We start from the raw sequence: 26173 nt of genomic DNA, 5'->3' as shown, positions 1-26173 counted from the left end.
TAACTCTAACTTCCTGATATTTACATAGCTTTATCAGTTTTCTTTTAATTAAAATATTTCTGATATATCTTTTTCCAGATATTTACTTTCATACATTCTTTTTTATGTCACTTTTAAACAACATATAATTGGATTTGTAAGGTTTTTTTAGTCAATCTGCCAATCTTTGTTTTTAAAAGATAATTTATATTGAATGTAATTACTAACATAAAGAGACCTATTTATTTTGTGTTTTACATTAGTCTTACCTATTTTAGGTTTCTTTTCCTCCCCTTTATTCTTTTCTTAATTGAATATTTTCTTACATTTCATTATTTCTCCTCCGCTCCTTTGGATATGTATTCTTTATTGGTTTCATTAGCAATCAAAATATGCACACTTAACAACATCTGAAGTCAATTAATATCATGACCTTAATACAGGGTTCTTAGAACATCTTCATTTACTCCCTTCTGACTTCTAGGGTATTGTTCTTATTTCTTTCAATTAGTCTTTGAGTTTATTTTTAATCCCCTAAGACTTTATTATTACAATTTTATGTATTTAAGGTCATTTAGATTAAATTACATTGTATCAATTACTTTATCTTTGCTCTGTTCAACAATTTGAATACTCTTCCTATGTATGAGAAATTCATGATTTTAGAAGTTTCCATTTCTACACTTTACATACTAGATAATTATTTCCCAGCTCCCCTCAGTCAAGGCATGGACATGCCAACTACAAGTGTCTACTCAGATGTACCACTACCAGACTTGGAATCAGAACCCACTGAAGTGAAGAAACCAGTCCAGAGCAGATTCCCTTTAGGCTAGGCTGTCTTCACCTACGTCCATGGTCCAGAGACATCAGTAAAAGAGTCTCTTCAAGAACTAATCTCAATAATGACAATGCTGTTTGTGCAATATTTTGCCTATGGACACTTTTTCCAAATGGACCTTTATGATTTGGGGTGTGTGTGTGTGTGTGTGTGTGGCCTTAACTGTAATATGAACAGAATGATGTAACTAAATCTAATTAAGAACTATTTTTGGATTGTGTCTTTCAATTACCTTGATGTTTAAATTCCAATTATAGTTCATAGGTTATATTACCATCCTGATTTAGTACTCATTTATGATATATTCTGTGATATTGAACATCATTTCTTAGTCTCTAAAAATACTTTTCTTTAAGAAATTTTTAAATTGAGAGATGACTAGATCATGGTGTTTACATTTCTCTTTTGTGTCTAAGTTGTGCTTATTATTCATTTTATGTTACTTTTTTACTCTTAAGATTGTTAAAAGGAGTTAATCATTTAAGAAGATTCAAATCTTCAAAAATCATGTCTTTTAAGAAAAATGAAATTATTGCACAAACATGATTGCATAACAGAGAAATGTAAAACTGAATGGTAATTCTGTTACACACAAAAAAGCATATTATTGTATTTACTTAAGATACAAATGCATATATCCTAAAGAAAATGCTAATTTGGAAATAACATATGGTAAAGCTGGTTTTATACATCTTTGACTTACAGATATTATACTTCTATCCCCTTAAGAAAAAGATTTAGATCTTAAGAGTTTGCAAAAATTAGCAAGCTATTAAGAAGAGCTGATAGTTCATTTATCTTTTGGGGGGCACAACAGCAAAAAATATATATATTTAATTAAAAAACAGAAATAAGAACTCAGAAACAGAATCATACAAGCAATATAATACTGGTTGGTTATATCAAATATGAGGAAGACATTAACTAAATGTATCAGTGTATAGTTGTGGCATAATTGGTGTTTTAACAGTAAAAATCAGTGATGTTTCTTTTATCTCAGCAGCAGGATACTCTCCTGAGAGCAAAGTTACCTGTGAGCTCTGTGCTTAGATACTTAGCACTTAAGCTGGAAGAGGAAGCACTATGGGTCTATTTTTGCAATAAAAGCAAGAACATATCGCCCTCTTGTGTTGAAAAAGCCAGGAGACTCAAGGATTGCTTACAAATACAGGAATAATGCATTTTCAAAAGCAAATGTCGTATTTTCTCTTTTCAGATAAATTTGATACAACAATATTTAGATTAACATTTTGAATTCTAGAAAAACAAATGGCAAATATGATTGATTAACCTTTTTTATGTCCTCTGTTTTTAAAAAAAATGACTAGATTATTTAACATTTTGCTGTTTTTTTAAAAAACATATTACATTTTATTGTAGTTTTAAACTTTATGAAAAATGAATTAATTATAATACTTTATCTCCTAGTATTTGTAATAACTTTGCTTACATTATAAAAAAAATTAGTTGTAAGTATTCTTTTAATTGTTAAAAAAGCAATGAGCACAATTCTGTAGCATGGGTCACCCAATTGGCAAAGGAGACTTTATGCGGTTTTTGTAGCAAGTGTGTGCCTAGTGAAAAATCTTTTCATTTCTCTAAAATGCAAGATTGAGGACTATGAGAAAAGTTTGTTAGAAAAAATCTTTTAGAAAATGTAAATAGGAAGTTAATGATCAAGGCAGAAAGAATAACTTTAATCATTATATTCAAAAAATGAAAGACTGAGACAAAGTAAATTCTGGGGGAAAATATACTAATATTAATATAATCCAAAACTTTCCAGACTCCCACTGTGTGTGGGCACAAATGGGGTCTGGTTAATAATAATATCCTATGAATTACTGGCTCCTCTCTCTTGTCATGCAGTCGTTTCTGTGTCCTTCAGGGTCTCACTTGTGCTTGTCAAATGGTAGATCTATCCTGGCTTTCCTGCCTGTCACCAGTCTCAATGCCCAGAAATCACTGAATGTCTCAGCAAGGCCACTGCTGCAGGTGCCCACCGTGGAAACACCGGTGTGTATGCAGAGCTGTGGCTTCCTACACCCCCAGTGCTCCATGTGCATGAGGGTCTTGAGAAAATGTTGCAGATCATCCCAGACAAATCCATGAGTGCGTGTTTGCCACTCCCTAAAGACTCAAGTTGATTGGAGATACCACAGCCTGTCTCAGGGGGAGACAAAACTTTGACATGTGGGGATCCTGACAGCCTTTTTAATCCAAGTATTTTATTCTCTTTTTCAATAACAGATTAATACGAATTTGGTATTTTTAAAGAATTACTTACATATATAATATCTTCTGATGAATTTGGACTCTTCAGAAACAACTGATGTATCATAATATCCTAGTCATAAATAAACTTAAGAGATAATTTGGAGCAATTGATTTTCAGGTTTTCAAAACCTTAGGCTTAAATTCTGAAATCATTTCTCCAATAGGACGATTACAAATACCATAACATGGAATATCAATTTAACTGATTTAATCAAGATTACTAAGGTTCAACTACATGTCTAATTTAGTTTTGGGTTATGCTTGAGGGAAGAGAAAGTATTTTAGTGTGAAAAGAAATTAATATACAGACTAGGCTACTGAAAATGTACCGACAATCATCAATGGGAAGACATGTAAATCAGTTAAATAAAAATGTAAAATTATCATAAAAAAGATATGGGCAACATATTCTCCAGCTATTTAGAGGAAGAAGGATTACTAAGGACTAACATGAATAGGGATGGCTTCTTATTCACAAGATTATAGAATTTAATGATTTTGAAGCAACCTTAATGTTATGAAATTCACCTCCTTTTAAATTTTCCTTACATGTTTTATGAAGATAGTACATAGCTCCTACAGAAAATTTAAATATAGAAAAATATAAGGAGAAGATGATCAATCTTTTGATGAGTAGCCTTTCAAATCTCCCCTTTTGGATGGGTACATGGAAACAAAGATAAACAGCTAAGTTCCTTTCTTTTTCCAATGAAGAAACTGAAGCTCAGGACTTGTTCTCCCACACTGCAAGTCTCTGGAAAGCATATGAACTACTCCTTGGGGTAGAGAAAGAAAGTTAATATATGAAAGATGTGAATAAATTCACTTAGCATGATTATTTTGTGCATGTGAAAAAGACTCTCTGCTTGACCAGACTTTAGGCAGGCTTCTGAACCTTCTCCCAGTTGTGCACTTTCTTCGCAAAATCTCGTTTTAGCAAGAATCCTGCTAACTCCATTCAGCCAGAACCCCTCACTCTTAATATCTGGTCACCCTCAGTATCTGATCAGGTTTCCCATCCTCCACCGTCCCCTAGATGATATTGATAACCCTTCCCTGCCTTCACCAAGAATCCTGTTAGGGAGTTTTAGATAGAACCACCCTTACATATAATGTTTCCTCTTAGTAAGTTTCCAGGCACTGACTCCCACTCTGCTGCTTGTCTATAAATTCCTGTTTGTCCATACTGTACTTGGAGTTTAGCCCCAACTCTCTCCCCCACCATAAAACCCCACTGCAGTGGTCCCTATACCCGAATAAAGGTTGCCTGACCACCTTTAAGTGTCGTTTTGTTTTGTTAAGATAATGATATACAAGGTGGTCTACAACATGCTGAAGGCTCAATTCGGAATAAATCACCGTCCCCTCGCTCCATGGAAATTCATGGATAATTAAATTGGAATGCCCTTTAATAGAGGCGGCACTGAGATTGCACAATGGAGACACACTCATCTGAACTAGCTGTTGCAGGGTGAGGAAGGGAGAGGGAATTTCTTGATGTGGTTTTATCTAAACTGAATTTCTAAAGGTGAAATCGAGCTGGTCAAACTTAGAAATAGGAGACACATATTGATCATTCTAGAACTGCAGATTGTTTAGCATGTAAAGTACAGGAAGAAAGAACTGTGCAAGAGAAAGCGTAAAGATTTGACTCTAATGGTGCAAAGAAAGAGGAAGGCAGTTGCTAGTATTAGGTGTGGGGGTAACTGTAAGAGGAAATTTTACAAAGATGGATGTGAGTTAAATTTGTTAAGGAGAGTTTATCTGGAATCTTAAACTAAGATAAACAGAGGCCAGGCAGATAGACTTAAAGTAGTGAGCAAATGGGATAGACTAAAGCCATTCAGATGTTAAAATATTATAATTACTGGACAAAACACATGCAAATGCTGTTTAGATCAAATTACAAACATGGTTAGCCCCGGTTTTTGACTAAATCCTCAGAAAAGAGAAGTTGAAGTTCTAGGAAAGAGGTAAAGACAGAAGCAAAAAGAAGTGACTTTACAAGCAATACACATTTTCTACAGAATCAGGAAGCAAATAAGTAAAGTGAGCGATTCTTTAGGTTTGGGAAGCATTGATGTGAGCACCTTCGCTCCCTGGGTGGCGTTCAACTAGTTCAACCCTCACTTTTTATTTTCTTTGTTAGGGAATTAAGTAGTGGAGCTACCAGGCTTAGGAAGTTACTGAAATCATCAAAATATAACAAGTTGGGGCAACAGAAATGAAAAAATAATGATAGATGTAAGGATTTCTCAAACATGTTTCCATTTTATTATAACAAGTTATGTTCTAATTTTAAGTTAAAAGATAGAATTAAAAATGTATGTTTTTAGCTCACAGAGAAAAAATGTGACAATGAATATACATATGTTCATGTATAACTGAAAAATTGTACTCTACACTGGAATTTGACACAACATTGTAAAATGATTATAAATCAATAAAAAATCTTTAAAAATGTATGTTTTGTAATGACAACTACAAAAAAATAAATTACATAAAGAGAAAGGACTAGAAAGAAATACATGAGGTTTTTTGTTAAGCAATATTCATATTATTTTTATTTTCCTGGGTTTTCAAATTTTGCATGCTTTTGTAGGAGGCAATTTACATACATTGGGTAAAGAAAAAAAGTAGGAGTGTCAGTTTTTTAAAAAATATTTTTCAAATTATCTTTGTAGATGAGACAATTTATAGAAAAAGAGCCTGCTTTTGAGAGAAAATTGTTAATAAGATTATGTCTAAATAAGGAAGCATACCATGACATTGTATTTCCTCAGTTATCTTTCATAGCTCTCCTAGAAATTATTTATATTGAGAGAAAATAAAATGGAGATAAGAAATGGAAATATTGTTAATGCCCACACTCTTCACGTTAATTCTATTAGCACAAGCTTTACACCAATAACTTAAAAACCATCCCCTATTAAAAAAAAAAGGTGGGGAGACTTTCTAGAGATGAAAGGAGAATAGATAGTAAATAAAGAGAAGAAATTAAGAACAAATGAAAGCAAAGTAAGTTTGGTGTTTTTCATGATGATATTATATACAGTTGAATATGCAGATGTGCCTGCAAAATAGTAGGCTCTTAATAAAGGTTAGTAAATTTATGTGTTGAATGAATGTTGGATGAATGTCTTTGTTTCTTACCTAAGGGAGAAAATAGGAGCATCTCCAAACTTGAACTGAATTTTACACAGCCTCTGGTCTTACTTGGATCATGAATGCCCCATGGTATATAATACCCCCAAGTCTAGCCGAAAATGAGACAGAAGCTACAGATCTATTGAAAGTCATCCCAAGTTTCTACGGGAATTTTCTAGATTTCAGGTAACTTTAGGATGGATACAGGCATTCCAAAGCTGTTTAATTCTATTTAATTCTGGACCATACTGAAGATATTATTTCAGTACTGTTAAGGCAAAAAATCAATAATGAATTTTCGGGGTTTTTTGGCTTTTTAATATGTTTTTGTTGAAGTATAGTCAGTTTACACTGTAGTGTCCATTTCTGGTGTACAGCACAATACTTAAGCCATATAGGAACATACATATATTCGTTTCCATATTCTTTTTCACCATAAGTTACAGTTCCTTGTGCTATACAGTATAAACTTCTTATTTATCAGATTTTGTGAGAATCATCCTGTATTTTGAAATGAGAGACACTCTGCCAGAGTTCAGCAGGTGTTCTGTGCGATTCAGTGGGTTTGTAGACGTAATTCTTGGTGTATTTGTGGGAGAGGGCGAGCTGTGAGTCTCTCCACGCCGCCATCTTGGCTCAACCCCCAATAATGAAATTTTGAATATTAAAATAAAACAGAGTTTTAAACAATGATTACTAGGTCATCCCACTTGGGCACAAATAGCATTTCTGCTACTATAAAACTCGTATGTGGCAAAACAGAATAAATGTCCATTTAATATTTTCCTTCTCAAAGTTCCCATGTTTTTCTAATGAGCAAGATAAATACACAGATATTTGCGGTTTGGTTTTTAAAAACTAGATTCTTCATTTTGAAAAATTATATGTTTCTCTGCTTTTGAAAATAAGACCTAGGAACATGGAAAATAAACTATATATATGTATGTAGGAAATGGTGAGAGAAGACATCACCTGATATTTACTCTTCTATTTACTGATTTGCCTTCATAATCTTTTGAAGTGTGAATATTGCTGATAGCTCAGAACTATATACCTAGTAATATGTTGCAATATAATATGGTGGTAGTAATACTATTATTATGTTTGAAATAACATTTTTAGGAGTTTGCACTGATATAAATGCACAGTTTGGGGACTCAAATAAATGTACATTATGTCCCTGAAATCAACAAAATATGAAGTGTTTAAAAGTTAGGTAACAGTCAATTGATTATTTACAAGGGTAGAAAAGATCATTATTGCATAAAATCATAAACTAAGCATACACCTTTGATTTTGATTAAATATAACAATTACTAATCACTTTGGACCTTTATTTGAAAAAACTTATATGTGCAGTTATGGTTGTTGCCCCAAAATAATACCACAGTATTTTGCATCACTGACGCTGAAAGGAGCTTCAAGTGACCAAAACCATATGATATCAACCAATTTCAGGTTCAAATTCTGTTGAATCAATAATGGATGTTTTCAGGAACCACTTGGAATCGTAAGAGACTACATTCATCTTCAGCTAAAACCTCTGTGGTATTTATAATTCTCTTAAAACCAGGTAAAATGATTTGAATTAGCTGTGCCCTCTTGCATAGTGTTTCTCAAACACTTCTGACCCTTACTCAGAAAGAAAAATAATCTTACATTGGGATCCAGAAACACAAATAGACACACACACACACAAACACACACAAAATGAACAAACACGTTTCCTAAAGCACTACTTATCTTTATCCTTCATGAAGTACATCAATATTTCTATTCTGGTCTATTTCATTTTCTTTTATGTGACGGTGACCTATAATTTAAAAAAAAATCTCTCTTGAAATATGGTTATAAATTTTAGAATTCTCTTCTAAAGAATGAAATTGTCATTAATATATTTCAATAAATGGTTAAATGTCTTAATTTTCATTAAAAACACTGCTTTATTAATATGAAGTATAAGCTAATTCTTTATAATATTCTTAAGGGCAAACAAAAACTCATGAAGCATATAGAAACAGGATACTTGATAAAATATATTTTCCCTGCCATGTATCACAAGACGTCAAAGTTGGTCAAATTATTGCAAATTCTTATTCATCCCAACTTACAACACAGCTTCTTTTGAGCTGATCCAAATCACTTCTGGACGTTTTCTGAATTTCTGTTAGATATTTATAGCTTTAAATATCTGAATTTTTAGAGTTGAAATAAAACTTGCTGATATCTGGGTTAAAGTACTTAATTATGCTAACTGCTAAAGTTTTGGTTTCACCTAACTTAATTCTTGTTTTTTCTCATCAGTACAATGGTGAGTAAATAGAACTTTAGCATCACAAATCATTAGTGGTGTAATCTGTATTTCTCTTACGCACTCCAAATCTCAATTTCTTCATTTTAAAAATAGACATATAATGGCTAAACAAGATGGATGCAAAAAAATGTAGCATAATGACTGGCAAGTAGTAGCTATTCACTAAATGCTGGTAAATATTTTCTTTTTCTTTTCTTTTCAATTTCAGCTGAACTTTAAGAGCCTCTTTGATGATCTGTATAGTTCATCAGATCACTTTCAAGAAAGAAAGTCATGTGTACAGTAATTGTGATTCCTAGCCCCTGGCTTACTTCTGCATTTCCTTCTTGCCCCAAAATAGTAGTAACTACAATAGTACCTGCAGTTACTTTGTTTACTGATTTCTCTGCTGCGGTCAGAGATTACTAAAAATTTACAATGATTGAGAACCCTTGGTAAATGGACTCTGCAGACTGTATTTTAGAAAATCTACTAACAGTTTGCAAATCAGTCAAAGAATGATTTTAAAACAGATAGGCAAAATAATAATCTCTTCATAGTATCTAATCTTAAAAGATAGGGAAATTCTTGGGAGACATTTATTCCACTACCATTGATGTTGAGTCACACTTGGAAGATTAGAAGTAAAAAAAAGAAAGGAAAGAGAAGAAGAGTGAGAACAAGGAAAGGCACACCTTAAAAAAAGCCTCTATTTCTCACCACAGTCTGCACAGGATTCACACAGCCCAAATTTTGCGATAGATTGTTGCTGAAATAAATTTACAAATGTTTAACAATAGATTCATTAGAATATGTGAAAGGCAGATTTAGCAGAATTGGGATCAAGTCCTATTTAACTTGCTTGATCTGGTGCTTAAGGAAATGTCAATTCTTCACAGATGCAACTTACTCAGGCACCCGCACAGTTGCTCATTCATTCTGTAACGAAAAGCCAACATCATGGTGGAAGTGGAAACTGGGTTAAGAGCGCTTTTTAGTGTCATTTGTTGCTAACTGGTCTCAGGTTCGTCCTTCACAATGGATTATATTTAGGTAAAATGAACATTTTAGGCTGTCACCTAGACTCTTTAAGAACAGATGCCACATGTTTTTAGACTTTTGGAGCAGCATTTTAATGCCTTCACCATTATCCTTAAATGAATATTCTTAATTTGATATGACTCATTTAACATATGTGTGTCTTTTAAAACAATCTCCATTGTCTTATTTGACTTTTCCAAGATGCTTAAGTTCATGTTCCTACCCCTTGCACTTTGCCTAGCCTTTCTTTTTTATTTTTTTAAAGGGTCACAGTACTAGACAGGTGTATAGAAAACCTACTTTCCCCTCTGTGTGTTTCTCCTTTACTGTCACACTTCTACCACTCTCATAACACTTCTGACACCTGACACCAGTGTATGAGGTTCCCCCCAATACACACACACACCAAGCACTGCTTGGTGACACCACCTGGGTGTCTTACAATTCAAATTTGACACTAACCAGGATTAGCACAGACCCCTCAGGTTAAGGTCTCAGTCCCACAGGACCACTCCCCTTTTCAGCTCCAGTGGCAAATGGTAGGTCTCCAGCGCTGTCCAACTCGGCTGCAAATCGGAGCTTCCCATGATGTCCCCACCTTGGATTTGATTATTTGCAGTAACATCTCACAGAACTCAGGGAAATATTTACTTAGATTTTCCAGTTTATTATGTGATAGAGGACCCAGATGAACAGCTTGATGAAGAGACACATTGGGCAAGGACTGGTAGGGTCCTGAGAGTAGGAGCTTCTGTCCTCATGGAGTTGGGGTGTGTTACCCTCCCGGTGAGTGGATGAGTTCACAAGCCTGGAAGCTCTCCAAACCTCGTACTTTGGGGAGATTTACAGAGGCTTCCTTCATAGTCATGATCAATATTTCTAGCCCTTCTCCCCTTCCCCAGAGGACAGGGCTGAGCTGAAAGTTCCAAGCTTCTAATTATTATTTGGTCTTTCTGGTGTCCAGCTCTCATCTAGGAACCCATTAAGAGTTGCCTCATTAGAACAAAAGACTTTCACTATCACCCAGGAAATTAAGAGGGATTTAGGACCTCTGTCCCAGGAACTGGAGGGCAGAAACCAATATATATAGCTCAGGGCAAGTGGCCCCAAAATGTTCCAAAGTGGCATATTGATTATTTTGAATTACAGTTACTTAAGAAGTAGCCAGTGCAAGAACACTCTAACTCTTCTTTGTCTCCAGAAATCAGGAGATAAATCTGCCATGTGAATGGTACCCTTCCTGCACCAGGAGGTAGAGAGAATCCTTATCACAGAGATAGGGTGGAAAAGGCTGTGTAAACAAACTCTGCTTAGATTTTTCACTAACTAGTAGCCAAACCCAAGTTTCCTTGTCTTATAAATTCATCACAAATTTATTATTTCTTTACCTAAAAGGCATAAAAGCTGCCTGCTTTGGTCACTTAAGTCTTATATCTACAAGACCTCCATGTAAATGAAATGAAATTTGATTTTCTCCTGCTAATGTGTTTTCTTTTTCATTTTAATCATTAGACCAGCCAAAAAAACAAAGTGGGCTAGGGGGAAAAATTTTCCCCTCCCCAAATATATCTACATATCTATCTATCTATCTACCTACCTACCTATCTATTGATCGATCTAACTCTATTTGATTTAAACAAATCACAAACTACATCTCTTTGGCATCCCAAACAATGCCTACTATCTCCGATTTCAAGCACAGAACATAAGTGAACTTTCTTGTTATATCATCTTTTATTGTCCAGGCTTCCTCACCTCCTCTGGCCAATTTTTGTTATGGAAGAATAGATGGGAGGATGGAATGGGAAGTATAATTTATCCACTTAACACACACAAACAAAGAATGAAACACATATCCTACAGTGGTAATAATGTGCATCTATCATTCTTCTAACTCTGAACATATTAATGTTAAATAAATGTCACATTTAAATTTTATTTATTCTTTGGTTGGCAGATTCTAGTCCCATATGCTTTTTTATTTCTTTTTCACTATTGCATATTAGAATGAGTTGTTCTGATATGCAAATTGACATCTCATCCTTTGTACTTTCAAAAATAAAAGTCATATTTTTGATGTCAGAATAGATAACAATTTAACAAATATTACCTTGTCGTGCACTTAGCTTCTTTTCAAATTCCTGATTGAATGTATTCTTAAAATACTAAACAAACCACCAGAGTATGTGGATTTGATATGTCCTTTTGTGAGGTGATGCAGGGTGGGGGTGGGAATGGACTGATTCCATGTTTCCTTAAATGGGTTTTTTAATCAAATGCATGAGCTTTGGAGAAGTCTGGGAAGGAATATAATACAAGACTGGATAATTTTCCTGGGCAAATTCCAAATATCTTTCAATATTTATTATATATTATGTATATAATTTAGTTTGATTTTTATTTTTAAAATTTACTGTATGAACATTTTCAGATACACACAAAAATAGAAGGTCGACCATAATTGGCTTATGTATATTTATACTAAACCTAACACTTTTTATTGTTGTATTTTATTTCTTTTTAGTAAAATCTAATTCAATTTCTTTAAAAGGAACAGAATTTTAAAATAATTGAAATGATTTTGGACAGCAAGTAATTATCTTAAAAATTATTTTTGATAGCAGGGTATTAGTAACTTCTTAGCATGTGGAGCTAATTTTCCTTTAAAGGAAATGTGAAATCACTGGGGAGATTTTTAAAATTGATTCATTGTCTTTTGAAAGGGAAAATTCAGGTCTATGTATATGTTTAGAATTTGAAGAATTATGTTTGGTAAACTTTTAAATTTTAAGTTGTGGACTTTTGAGATTGTTTTAAAAATTTTTTTCCAAAATCTAAGACAGAAACATTATTTCAACTTATTGTGGATTTTTTAAAATTTAAATTGCTAAGTAGGAAAAATGTTTTTCAGAACATAAAAGTATTAAATGAATGTATTAATATATTATATTTAATCATTTAATCTAATGATCTCTTAATATCATTAATTATTCAAATTCCTCAAATTAAAAAATTTTAAAAACTTGTAAAATATTTATAACATGATAGAATATATGACTCATCTAATAAAACATGCTAATCTGATTCTTTATGATATAGTGCATCAGTAATACACACCTTAAAGTCTAGGTATCAGATTGAAAATCTGAGCTCTTTTGGTTACTTTCCTAGGGACACTATTTTGGCAAACTGGGAAATGGAGAATTCCATTAGTAGTCTAACACAGTTTTGAAGGGAATGAAGAAAACTTGTATAGAAAGAAATTCACTAAAAATTGGAGTCATGCATACAAAGAAAAATGCCTAAAAATAACTGAAAATTATGTCCATTTGTAGTGAAGCCATACGGGAAAGATTGTTGTTGTTGTTGTTGTTGTTACTGTTTCAATGCTTTCTTTATTTTTTTCTTTTGAACCAAAGAAAGTGATAAGGGAAACAGAACATGTGATTGTTGGATAAAAATTAACAACTGAAACACTCATTTTTATTCTGATTATAGAAATTGGCCAAATTGAAGTATGTGCTTTGAGAAAAACACATCAAGGTTTTTCTTCTCCTCTAGGCTCCCTGGCCTCTACTTCATTAGGAAGATCTGACGATGCTTGTTCTCATTTAGTTCTTTGTCCCATAGCTTCTCTCTCACTTTGCTTCTAAGAATGGAGGAGAAATCCTATTTATTTTGGCTGTTATGATGAAGAGGGCCAAGTGACATCCTGTGACTTCAGAAAAGAGTATGCCACTAAAGGGAAAACCCTGTAACTACTGTATACTTAAGGCAAAATCATTCCCTCAGTTTGGCATTCCAGAAAACTTGGTAGACACTGAAGAGCAGGTTCCACTGCTCCAACCCCCACACAGATGCCTGATTTCCTGATTCTATAATGTATATAATGTTTACCAGCCTTGTAGAAGCAAGGCTTGTGGTAATTACCATTTTACACTAAGCTTTTTTTCTTATGTCTTGTTTTTTGAGGTGACTAGTTTGAAAAATGATCTCAATCTGTGTTTCTATATATATGGACATTTTGGCAAAATCAAATAGGCGTCCTTATTCTTGAGGACATGAAAAAAATCTACTGTACTCTAAGTAGTAAAATCTAGACTGAAAACATCAGGCTATTAATATTTTAGCATATTAACACACTAAAACTATCTTTGATATATTTGTTTCCTATATATTAGCATATGTATACACATAAATACTTATATTTCTATTTTTGTTTTAGTCTTTATTATTTCTCATCTTTTTCAGATAATGTTTAAAGGACCCTACAGCAATCTTTGGTGTTGGCCATATTCAAAATCTCTTCAATTTTTACCCTCCTGGTCCACTGCCCTCCAGCTGTAACTTGCTTGCAATCCCTTCAAGCATTTTACATGTTTTGCAATGGTTACATGAACTTTTGGAAAGTGGCATTTGCACCATCTCATACTTTATTCACAATGGCACTTTAGGAAAAGAACTTGGAAAAAGCTTCCAAAGCAGTATTTTAAAAAATGAATCTTATTGTGAAGCTTCGGAGAAGTTTTCGAACCCTGATTGTTCTCTTAGCTACCTTTTGCCTGTTGAGCATTGTCATTTCTGCCTATTTCCTCTACTCTGGCTATAAACAGGAAATGACTCTTATTGAAACCACTGCGGAAGCAGAATGTACTGACATTAAAATCCTACCATATCGATCAATGGAGCTGAAGACAGTTAAACCTATTGATACATCCAAAACGGATCCTACTGTCCTCCTGTTTGTGGAGAGCCAATATTCTCAACTTGGTCAAGATATTATAGCTATCTTGGAGTCCAGCCGATTTCAGTACCACATGGTCATTGCCCCCGGCAAGGGAGACATACCTCCTCTTACAGACAATGGCAAAGGGAAATATATTTTAGTTATTTATGAAAATATTCTGAAGTATGTTAGCATGGACTCATGGAATCGAGAGCTTTTAGAAAAATACTGTGTGGAATACAGTGTTAGTATAATTGGTTTTCATAAAGCCAATGAGAACAGCTTACCAAGTACACAATTAAAAGGTTTTCCATTAAACCTTTTCAATAATCTGGCTCTAAAGGACTGTTTTGTCAACCCTCAGTCTCCTTTGCTGCATATTACCAAAGCCCCCAAAGTTGAGAAAGGCCCTCTTCCTGGGGAGGACTGGACAATTTTTCATTATAATCATTCAACCTACCAGCCTGTGCTTTTAACTGAGTTACAGATGGAAAAACCCCTTCTATCCTTGTCTGGCAAACCACTCTATGCGACGGTGATTCAGGATCTGGGGCTTCATGATGGAATTCAGCGAGTACTTTTTGGCAACAACTTGAACTTTTGGCTGCACAAAGCTCATCTTCATAGATGCCATCTCCTTCTTGTCAGGGAAGAGGCTGACATTGTCTTTGGACAGATACATCCTCGTGGACATTGATGACATCTTTGTTGGGAAGGAAGGAACAAGGATGAATGTCAAAGATGTAAAGGTAAGAACATTTATAAATAACATCATGATTTTTCTTCACTGACTTTGTGGTATTGATAAAATATAATTTTGAATATCTTATATTCTTAATTACTCAAACCTTTAAGAGTCAGTAGGTTTGAAATAAAATAAGCATTAAAAATAAAAAACTTGAACTAAGCCTTATCCATTCCTCAGCTACACCTTAGATGTGTCAGAGGAGCATTGAATTAAATATTCCAAAGAGTATTTGAATTTAATCCCCCTGCCTCTTCCTAGGCTTTGCCCATCCCAGCTAGCCCCCCCATAGAAACGGCCTCCTTTACTCTGCACATGTTGCAGTTTGTAGCAGTGAGACTAATAGAGGCATGGAAACCTATCACTGGGCTGGACTAACTATTCTCCTGCCCGACCTGGGTTTGACAATGGTGTATGAAATACAAGATGGAGAAGCAACCCAGGACCTTTCTGCAACCTCAAGTAAGCATAATTCTTGCCTATATGAAATATTCATACACTTGTAAATATAGCTATGAACAAAAAATAGTTTTACAGGAAATGTGGTATTGGACTGACCTCAGGAGGCTTCCATCACTATCTCTATTATCATATCGTTTTGTGTAAAACAGTAGAGTTACTGGAATCGCTCCTAGGTTATGATCAAATTGACTGCAGGATAACAAATTTACCCCATGATTGCTATTAGATAAAGAAAAAGCCAAATATGTTTTGCTGGGTTAGGTAGGTAGTTCTGAGAATAATTCCTTTTTTTATCATCTTGATTCAACATTCTCACTTGGGTCTATCTTGTTTTATGTATAATTAAATTCATTCTGTGAATCAATAATTTTAGCAAACATAGAAACAAAAATAATAGGACACAGCTTAGAATTATAAAGGAACTAAAGATTGCTACGATCATATCATCTTTTTTGAATTTCTGCTGTTTAGTCTTTTTATCCTCTAAAGATGAAGCCTTCATACCACTTCAAAATAACAGCTTTTTCCCCTTATCCTAACATATTATGACCACTATAATAAAATATGATTAAAACCAGTAAAATAATTTCACTTTTTAAAAATCTTCAGAGGAAATGTAGACCAAGAAACTGTTTTTAGTGAGCCACTAAATGAAGAAACACTTAACTGGGATCCAAAAATTTCATTTTGGGCATAGTTGTAAAGGGATTTCTGGAGTTCAATCTAGATTTCTCTTTTTTTTCTCCCTTATGTTTCTCATATTTACTGTTCCTTTTAATTAATATAAATGCTAGTTTTATTTTAATTTCAAAATCATAAACTTAAGGCAAGGTCATGTGCTTCAGACGGCTCTCTAAATGATTCCTATCCTGAAATCCTGAAAAGAGAAGGTTTCCCGATGTCAGTCTAACAAACTATATTGCTTGAAAAAGTTCTTTATAACTCTAACAAAATTTTCCCACTCAAATTCAGCTATCTCACTTACTCTCTATAGAATAACAAAGAGCTATTCACCACTACTCAAATAATATACAGGATTATTGATGATTTCTTAAGTGACATAACCCCAAACAAAATAACTGAATACTGAAATTTAACAAAGGCTAGAGCAATGCCACAGGCAGATAAAGAATCAGTAAAGTTGAGTGTGTGTGTGTGTGTGTGTGTGTGTGTGTGTACATATGTATACTAATTGTATAGTCCTACACACACACACACACACACACACAGAGTAAGTTAACTGAAAATACTCTTTTCTACCCCTTCAGATGTTATTTCTGGTTCTCTCTCAGAAGTATTAATCAAAGAATATCAGAAACTTTGTAGGGAGTGAGGTCTATTAACCTCTTGGGTTTCTTACAGGTCAATTGGAATTACTGGTTTTCAATATAAAAATAATAGTTCTAGTCTTTGGCATTTGATTTCTATTTTGACTAATGTTTTTTCCATAAATATGATTTTGTGGGAGAGAATCAGATTCTCTGTGTAGAGAAATTCTGCATACTCCCAGTTCTCCATCCTCATGTTCATTTCCTGGTGCTGTAACATTTCATTACACACAGGTAGATGAGCAGAATCCATCCTCCTTCAAAAATGCCCTGAATTTTCTAGAGGAAGGGTACTGGATATCTAGTAACATTTTTCTGTATTATTCCGAAATTGAGAGTACAAGTGTTTTGTTCCCCAGTGGAACAAATTGAGGAAAGCTGGAGGGTCATGGTTGAAAATTCTTGATTATGTGTGCCACTCACCCCAGGCCACTCCCACAGTTAGATTGGGAGCAGGGAGCGGGGAGCAGTTAACAGCAGATTCAAACATAGCCTTGTCTGCAGCACTCTATGGACAAAAATGTAGTAGCATATTTTTATTTGAGCCAATTTACCCACCTTGAGATAGAGATTCTGGATCACAGTGCTAAAGAATCAGCATTTTTAATGTACAGAATCTGATGCAGTGAAAAGAATATGAGCTGTTTAACTGAATTTGAAAGTCCGTATTCTTTCCACTGCATGGTTCTGTCAGATTTAAACTGTAACATACCTAGTTTTGGGGTTTGGGGGGGTTTTATTAGAAATTTTCATGCTTTATCTTATTTCATCATGCTCTCATTTGACCAAAGCTACTGAGACAGAAATTAATTTGTCCATTTCCAAATCAGGCAAAATTAAGATCAGGCAGTTTCAGTAACTATCATCTAATTGTTAATAAAATTTCATTGTGTATCTAAAAACTCACGATATGAGAGAAAAATTAATGAATAGAAACTTCTAAAAACTAATTTATATTTTGAAAAATTGTGAAATATTAACTAGGGATAAATCAGAAAATATAGCCACATTTTGATTTGGTAATATTTCAGTGTGGTCCTCAAGGCAATCCCAAAATACTTCCTGTATATCTAAAGCTCTATTAGCAAGATGACCTTAGGCTATTTAGGGGAATTTCTTATACACTCGAATTTATTCTTTCTTGGTCTTGAAAGCAATTCTTGTTTTCATTATGATCTTAATTATATGTAGGTAATGTTCATTCCGAAGGTGGTATCAGTTCAGTGAGCATGCATTTTTAGAGAAATCTAAAATAATAAAGGGCCTTCCTGATTATTAAAAATTAAAAAATTAATTTTAAAAGTTTCCTTGCAGCCCAATAACCTGATTTCTGTGGACAGTGTTTTACCCCTGGTTGGAACACTTGGTACTGTACATAAAACTTTGGTAGCATACAGAAAATATGTTCTTTGTTCATAGTTTCCCTAAGGCAGAATAAATGCTCTTTCTCAATGAGGTTTTTGAAAATCGTGAACATGGTGAATGTAAGCTTCCACACTGGCAGCAAAATCAGATTTATTATTGATGCTACCAGTAAGTTTGGTTCTCTACTCAGGCATGTTGACCTGTCGTTATTCTTTCTGTTGGCAACGAAACATCATTAGTAGCATTTTTATATGTCTACACTTCTTGAAGAAATACATCCATTTATTTATTGAACATCTACTGTATGTAAGGATATATTTAAGTCGTTATCTGCCTGAGAAATCCAAACTTATTTTAAGTATGTGATCCTGCTTAATTTACCTTTTCAATATTTATTCTTACTACTTCTCAATACACACTGTTTCTGTTAGGCTAGCCCACTGTGTATTCATTCCTCTGTGACTGCCTGCTCATCTTTACTTTCACCTCCTTTCTCAGCTTCCATGCCTTGACTGAAATACTTTCCTTGAATCTACCCATATTTCAAAAGATAGTTCAAGCAGCAACTTCCTGTGAGAAGGTGACACATGTAGAAGGTGACTTCACTTTAAACTGAAACTGAGTCCTTGAATAATCATTGGCCTTAACTGTCACTTAGCATCTTCAAGTACATGAGTCAACTCCAAAAGCAGGTGGTGAAATAGTTTTCCTCATACATCTAATTATGTCCCAACATATGTAATAAGCAACCTTAGACATAATTGAAAATATTATACTGACAGTTATTATACTGTTTTTAACTGGTGAGTGCAGAATTAATTAGTCTCAGAATTGGCTTACTACTTTAGAAAATAGTAACTTAAATAATAGTTTTGGGCTTTGTCTCAAAACTAGTGATATGTATATTTTGAGTCAGTTGCAAAACTAGGGGGAAAAAAATCTACATTGTGAACCTGAAGTCCAAATTAATAATAGACTCTAAGCACTGGGCTAATCGTTAATGGGTAATATGTCATTTAATATGACAATACTAAGAGGAAACATTTTGTACATTTTCTGTATGAATAAAATGAGGCTTAGCAATATTAAGGTACTCATCTAGCTAGTAAATGGCAGAGCAAATCCAGACTATTTGTCCTGGATGTGTGAGCTTTCTTTTAGAAAACAATGGCTTGTGCTTGGGTTTCAGTCTGGGCATCTACACTTAATAGTTAACCTTGAATATGGCTGAAAACCTCTCTAATTCTGAGATTGCAGATCTGTAGCACCACAGGAAGCAACACAATTTTTAGTATCATGGTGAGCCCTGAATGAGAGGAGTGGAAGAAGCTAGGACAGAGCCTGGCCTGTTGGATTGACTCAGCTTAGCTTGGTGGCAGTCAGGATGGAAAGGGGAGATTGAGAACACCCAGACAGAAGTAGAATTGACAGGACTTGTGCAAATATTCAAGGAAGGAGCAGAAAAGAAGGTGGAGATGCTGTAGCATCATGATTTTTAGCCTGGGTATGTCCGTAACATATGCAGAATCAGGCAGAGGAAAAGTTGCTAGGAAGATGAGCAGTTTGGTTTAAGACCTAACAATTTAACGTGGGACATCTAGATGCAGGCATTTCAAAAGGTAAATATAGATTTTGGATACCATCAGAGGTGGCAGTGTAGATTTATAAATCATCAAGCTTAATACTTGTAATTTTCATAATGATCACTAAAGGGAAATGAGTCAAAGAAGAAGAAAAACAGATTGAATGCATCATCTTGGATACCCTGGAACAAATCCTAGGTCATTAAAAGTTAGTTTCACACAAAGAAAACTCATCGCATGTACCAAGATGGTAGCCTTCCCCTTAGCCTCTCATTGTTTATAAAGAAGAAAGCCTGGACTTCAGTAAGTACTGGCAGTCCTCAGAAAAATAAAATTAAAGGAATGCCTGACTGGGAACAACAGTATGTTTGTGCAGCAGAAAAGGCACAATCTTTCGTCTGGAATCTATAATTTTGAATTTTTTTCTTCTCATTTATGACCCCTTGATTAATAAGAAATGCAATAGGACCCCCTCCTAACATGACTGTGAGATGTACCAAATGTCATAAATATTCCTGAAATTTGTAGTAATATATAGAAGTTAAGTGTTAAATGAACAAGGAAGCTAAATCTTTGTTTTTAGCTCTTGTACCCAACAATTATGTTCTACTAAGAGCATTTTACTTAGTTTTTATGTATTATTTTTTTCTTGATGACATTGTTTATTGTGAATGTCTATTTTTTTGTTAGAAAAAATGGATTTTAGAGGCATACTTTCATTTAAACCTGTTTTCTGGATTTCAGTCAATTATTATTACTTCTTTATGAAGCATATTTTAAAACAAGACCTGTTACCAAGTAAGGGTTTTCTTTTTTTTTTAAGTTTTCTATATGCAAATGAGATTTTAATTTATGATTAGACATTCCCTGAATTCATTTGCACTCAAAACAGGCTAAATAGGAATGGATCTGACACTAACTTGAGTGCTCACTTTGTTAGTTCACAGTATAAGGTAATTACTGAGCAGAGAGCAATCTCTTGATACACCAGGGGAAGAACAGACTTAAAGTCTGGGAGCTCCATTTTGTTACTCAAGATATAGCTGTTGTCTCCATGGGAAAGAGAAAATGTTAGAAACATTTTGGTAAAAGCAACCAAGCTGGCCAGGTCCCAGTAAAATAAAAAACAACCCCAATTAGAGCCCTTAAATGTTATGAACAATGCTTTAAAAGCCCCAGGGATATCCATGGGGGGTATTTTCCAATTGGTTTTATATATTTTGCCATTCTCTGTGATTATACAAATAGTGATTAATTAATTAGCCAATTAATTGGCTCAGATTATAATAAGGCTCTTCAGTGAAAGTTGTTGTTAATGATAATCATCAAAATATACTACAAAGTGGTTTCCTATCTGAAGCATGACTAAAGAGAAAAACAAAACAAAATAAAACTTGCTCCTTTATACTCCTTGTAGAAATACACAGTATGTTATAAAATATATTAAATTATCACAGAGGAAAGCACCTTGGTTATAGAATCTTGCAGCAGCTTAGAATATATTATTATAATTATTCAGATAACAGATTAAAATGTTAAAGCTGTCATAGGTATTGAATTTTACTTTCATTCAACCCATCATTTTTTTATATCTACTCTGAGTTTTGCTCTCCATCTTTCTGCTGGGGTTGATAATTTCCATCCATTAACTTTTTCTTCTTTTTTTTTTTAAATTGAAATACAGTTCACATATAATATTAAGTTAGTTTCAGGTTTGATACATAGTGATTTGATATTTTCATACTTTACAAAATGATCACCACTGTAAGTCTAGTAAGCATGAGTCCTCAGAATTATTACAATATTATTGATCATATTTCCTATACTGCATATTATATCACTGTGGCTTATTTATTGTGTAATTGGGAGTTTGTACATCTTTATTTGCTTCACCTAAATCACCTAACCACCCACTATTCTCCTGTCAGGCAACCAGCAGTTTGTTCCCTGTATCTATCCATCTGTTTGCATTGTTTGTTTGTTTTGTTTTTTTAAGTTTCCATATATAAGTGAGAATATGCAGTATTTGTCTTTCTCTATATAGCTTATCTCACTTAGCATGATACCCTCTAGGTCCACTCATGTCATTTTTTATGGCTGAGTAATATTCCATGGTACATATATACCACACCTTCTTAGTCCATTCATCTATTGATGGACACTTAGGCTGCTTCCATATCTTGGCTTTTGTAACTAATGCTATAATGAACATTGGCATGCATATACCTTTTGGAATGAGTGTTTTTGTTTTCTTCAGCTAAATACTCAGAAGTGAAATTGCTAGATCATATGGTAGTTCTATTTTTAATTATTTGAGAAACCTCTATACTATTTTCTATAGTGGACCCACTGATACACAATCTCTCCAATAGTGCACAATGGTTCCCCTTTCTCCACATCCTCACCAACACTTGTTATTGTTGTTCTGATGATAGCCATTCTGACAGATGTGAAGTGGTATCTCATTCTCTTTTCGATTTACATTTACCTGATGATTAGTAATGTTGAACATCTTTTTATGTGTCCATGGGCCATCTGTATGTCTTTTTTGGAAAAATGTCTATTCATGTCTTCTATTCATTTTTTATTGGATTGTTTTTTTTCATTTTGAGTTGTGAGAGCTCTTCTGTGTATTTGAATATTAACCCTTTTCAGATATATCATTTGCAAATATCTTCTCACATTCAGTCGGCTTCCTTTTCATTTTTGATGACTTATTTCACTAAACAAAATCTTTTCAGTTTGATGTAGTCTTTCTTATTTATTTTCACTTTACTTGCCTTGTCTGAGGAGAAAGATCCAAAAATATACTGCCAAGGCTGATGTCAAAAAGAATACTGCCTATGTTTTCTTCTAGGAGGTTTATGATTTCTCATCTTAGATTTGGGTCATTAATCCATTTTGAGTTTATTTTTGTATATGGTGTGAGAAAATGTTCTAATTTTAATCTTTTACATGTAGGTGCCCAGTTTTCCAACACCACTTACTGAAATGGTTGTCCTTTCCCCATTGTTTATTCTTGCCTCCTTTGTTGTTGATTAATTAACCATAGAAGTGTAGAGTTTATTTCTGGGCTTTTTCTGCTAGTCTTCAGGTTGTTCTCATGGATAGCTGCTCTATTAATATATATGTAAATCTCTAACTAGATAAATTATAATGACACAAAATAACACAATATGGAGTATTCTTCCTGCAGTAAAAAAAAAAGACTGTCAGTTAACTTTTCTGAAGCAGCAATGGAAGCAAGATCTAAAATCATCTTTCTTTATGGGTGATTAGTCTTTTTCTTTGCTAAACAGAGAAACAGAGTTATTTTCTTAGCATAGACACTGAATGATGGGAAGATACTCTAACCCAGTCTTAAAAGTCTACCTCAAACTAACCTGATCTGAATACAAGTTGCTTGTTTTCTGAACATGAGCATATGTTTTACTGAAGGAGATGATTTGGGTGAAAACAAAATTTTCATTGGTAGGTGAAAACAAAATTTTCATTGGTAGGTGAAAATAAAATTTAAAAACACTGGTTTTGAGAACAGGACTGAATCCTGGTTCTTCTAGTCATTAACAGTGATCTTGTGCAAATTACATCATTTTATGTGCCATCCTTTTCTCCCTAGTAAAGTTAGATCAAGTAATACTACATATTCAACGAGTTGCTGGGAAGATTAAATGATTTAACCCATGAATAACACTAAGAAACATGCTTGACATTTTGTAAAAATTAGTTAATTTATTTAATAATAGAGAGTTCAAGAAAAAAGATTTCTTTTTTTTCAATAATTTGCTTACTGTATTTCATTGATTCTGATTCACATTTTTAGTTTCACAGTTTAGCATCTCAGATGCTAAAGTGTAAGAGTATGTCTTTTAATTGATAGCATCTTATATGCTATGAAGTTCAGTGATCTATATTGATTTTGTTTAAACTGAGATCATAGTTCCTAATTTACCTACCAGATTACCTAATATAAGTTCACATGATCAAATCTGAAAGTTGTCACCATTAGGTGTTTTGCCCTTTTGTTTTGAAAAATAAACCTATGAGAAAATCTTTGCTCATCAGGAAGATAATACTGTATAAAACAGAAGTGCTTCCTCCAGTTGCTTATAATAGTTGTGGGACGTATAGTTAACATAACCTTTATGATTCTGTGTGATTGCAAATGGATGAGTTTGGAATGCATCAAGTAATAGCACATACTTTTAAATGAAAAAGATGCTCTCCCTATTTAAAACACATAAATAAAAAGAGTTTCTGAAGTCTGTATTTCATAGTTAAAACTTTCACAGTTATTTGCTTGCCAGTAACTCTTACAAATAATATTTTATAAAAGATATTTGATAGCCAAAATGCCTTATGAGATTTATAACACATATATGCTGCATCTGTTTTTCTTTTTAAAGGAAAGATGTAATGAACAAACCACAAAATAAATATAAGTTAAAAAGAAAACAAAAATTTTTCTTTCTTTAGAATGTCTATACTTGTAAAGCTTATACACCTGGGCAAAATTTTTTGTATCCTTGAATAATATAATTTTTCTTTAAAAAAAAATTTGTCTATCTATCCATCTGTATTATAGTACTAACATGCAGTGTTTAATTCTCAATTAATTTTACAAAGGGAATTGAATTCAGTAAATAAATATTTCCTATTGCTTGTTTTAATTTTATTATTTTTTATTCACTTTACTATTCCAGGATAAGCCATTACACACAGTAAACATTACTCATATAAGATGAAATAAGTAAAAAGTTCCATAGGTTTTTTTCATGCCCACTGTTCCTTTTCCAACATTAACTTCATTTCACATATAAGTAGAAACAGCCATAACTTTTGGACTATTTCATATATTCTTAATAATCGAGCAATATTCCAAAATCTTATTTCAATATACTCAACTAGAAATGACTTAAAAATACCAATTTGAAAGATAAAATTTGCTTACTCTATTTGTGTATTATAGTTTGCCTAATTTAATTATTTTAAGGACTTCTCACTCATAAATGCTACATTCAACCTACAATGAAAGAAAAAAGAAACTTTTTTTGTGTCTGTGGAGAAATGTTCATATGAAATACTGCTGCTAGTAAAAAAAAGTACCATTCCTTATCATACAAACCCCCAAATATATACCAGACCCCAAAATGATATGTAATAATACCTACAATGGACTCTCACAGTCTGCTTTTGTTACTCCCACATTCAAAAGACATAAATTTTAAACAGTAAACTATGTTTCAAATATTCAATTTTTATCCTATTTGGGAATTTTGAATGAAATTTTAGTTTTTGTTGCATAACTATTTAAAATTTAAATTTTGTTTTTAAATTTCTCAGACTGTCAGTAATAGTTATTTGATTGAAATTAAAGCTTTTATGATGCTTAAAGACGACTACCTCGACCTCTCAAAATAAAAATGCATTTTGTATTTTCACAGTGAAAAGGAAGTTATAGTAATTTACAGGAAATACAGTAAAGTGCTCTCTCTTTTAAAAAGTTTTACCAAATTGAGGCAGAAGAATGTCCCTGCTGCAAATTGTTCATCTTAAGGCCAATAAACCTTGTTGGGCCTTTTTTTTTCTCTAAATGGCACAAATGAAGAAAAGATCTAGCACATTTTTAAAAATGAAATACGAAGTCATTGACTGACAACTGTGTAGTAATACTCTGGAGTATAAATGAATTTCATTTGAATGATTTGTGTACCAAAATAGCCACTGTTACCATACTGTATTTGTCACTTACTACATAGAATGTAAACAATAAATAAATTTTTATATGGGAAATAAGAAGGTAGAAAAGGAAACATCTGAGGGAAGACAAGAGATAGCACTTGAAAGAACAAGCTTTTAGAGGTTTAGTGGGAACAACTCAAGACGCATGTCAGGTTGTTCCTATACTGAAGCTTTAGAGAGAGCTAACCTAGTAAGATTAGGTGAGTTCCAGGAACACTATTATAAAAGTTTTAAGATTTCTGGTGACTGCTCCTTTATGTGTCGTTTATGGAATTTGTTTTTCTTTGTTTAGTTAAAAATCTTAGAAAACTTTGAAATAGATGTGACTAATTTGTGGGGTTAGTAGAAAATAGAATGTATGAATGTGCCTCTGTTTAAAGAAAGAAACTTGGATGAAACACAAGGTTCTGCTAGAATAGAAAAAGTGGGTGAAAAGAGAGATGATCTATAAAAAAAATTCTTCAGAAGAATTTTATGAGGAGAAAAATCATTGAATTCTATAGGTTAGTAATGTCTACTGCTTTGACAGTTCTCTACGGCTGTCCTTGGTCTCTGCACAAATGTATTATCAGTTCATTGGAGGGCCAAATGTATCTCTTTGTAATCCCTCATTGTAAAATATTACATCCAAGTATGGTCACATG

The 26173-nt window shown here is 33.4% G+C and overlaps 1 protein-coding gene across 1 annotated transcript in view; it reads left to right on the top strand.

The window, feature by feature from the left end:
* The window catches only part of LOC102522315 (N-deacetylase and N-sulfotransferase 4), a 231680-nt gene that overhangs the window by 19640 nt on the left and 185867 nt on the right, over positions 1-26173 (top strand). Inside the window, 2 exon segments of the mRNA XM_006185523.2 lie at positions 13830-14914; positions 14916-15053. Coding sequence (XP_006185585.2) covers positions 14075-14914; positions 14916-15053 — 978 coding nt within the window. The 5' untranslated portion in view covers positions 13830-14074.

The sequence above is a fragment of the Camelus ferus genome, chromosome 2 (assembly GCF_009834535.1).
Source record: "Camelus ferus isolate YT-003-E chromosome 2, BCGSAC_Cfer_1.0, whole genome shotgun sequence".
NCBI classification, from domain to species: domain Eukaryota; kingdom Metazoa; phylum Chordata; class Mammalia; order Artiodactyla; family Camelidae; genus Camelus; species Camelus ferus.
Note: the sequence above shows the minus strand (reverse complement) of the source record. Positions and strands in the feature narration are given on the sequence as shown.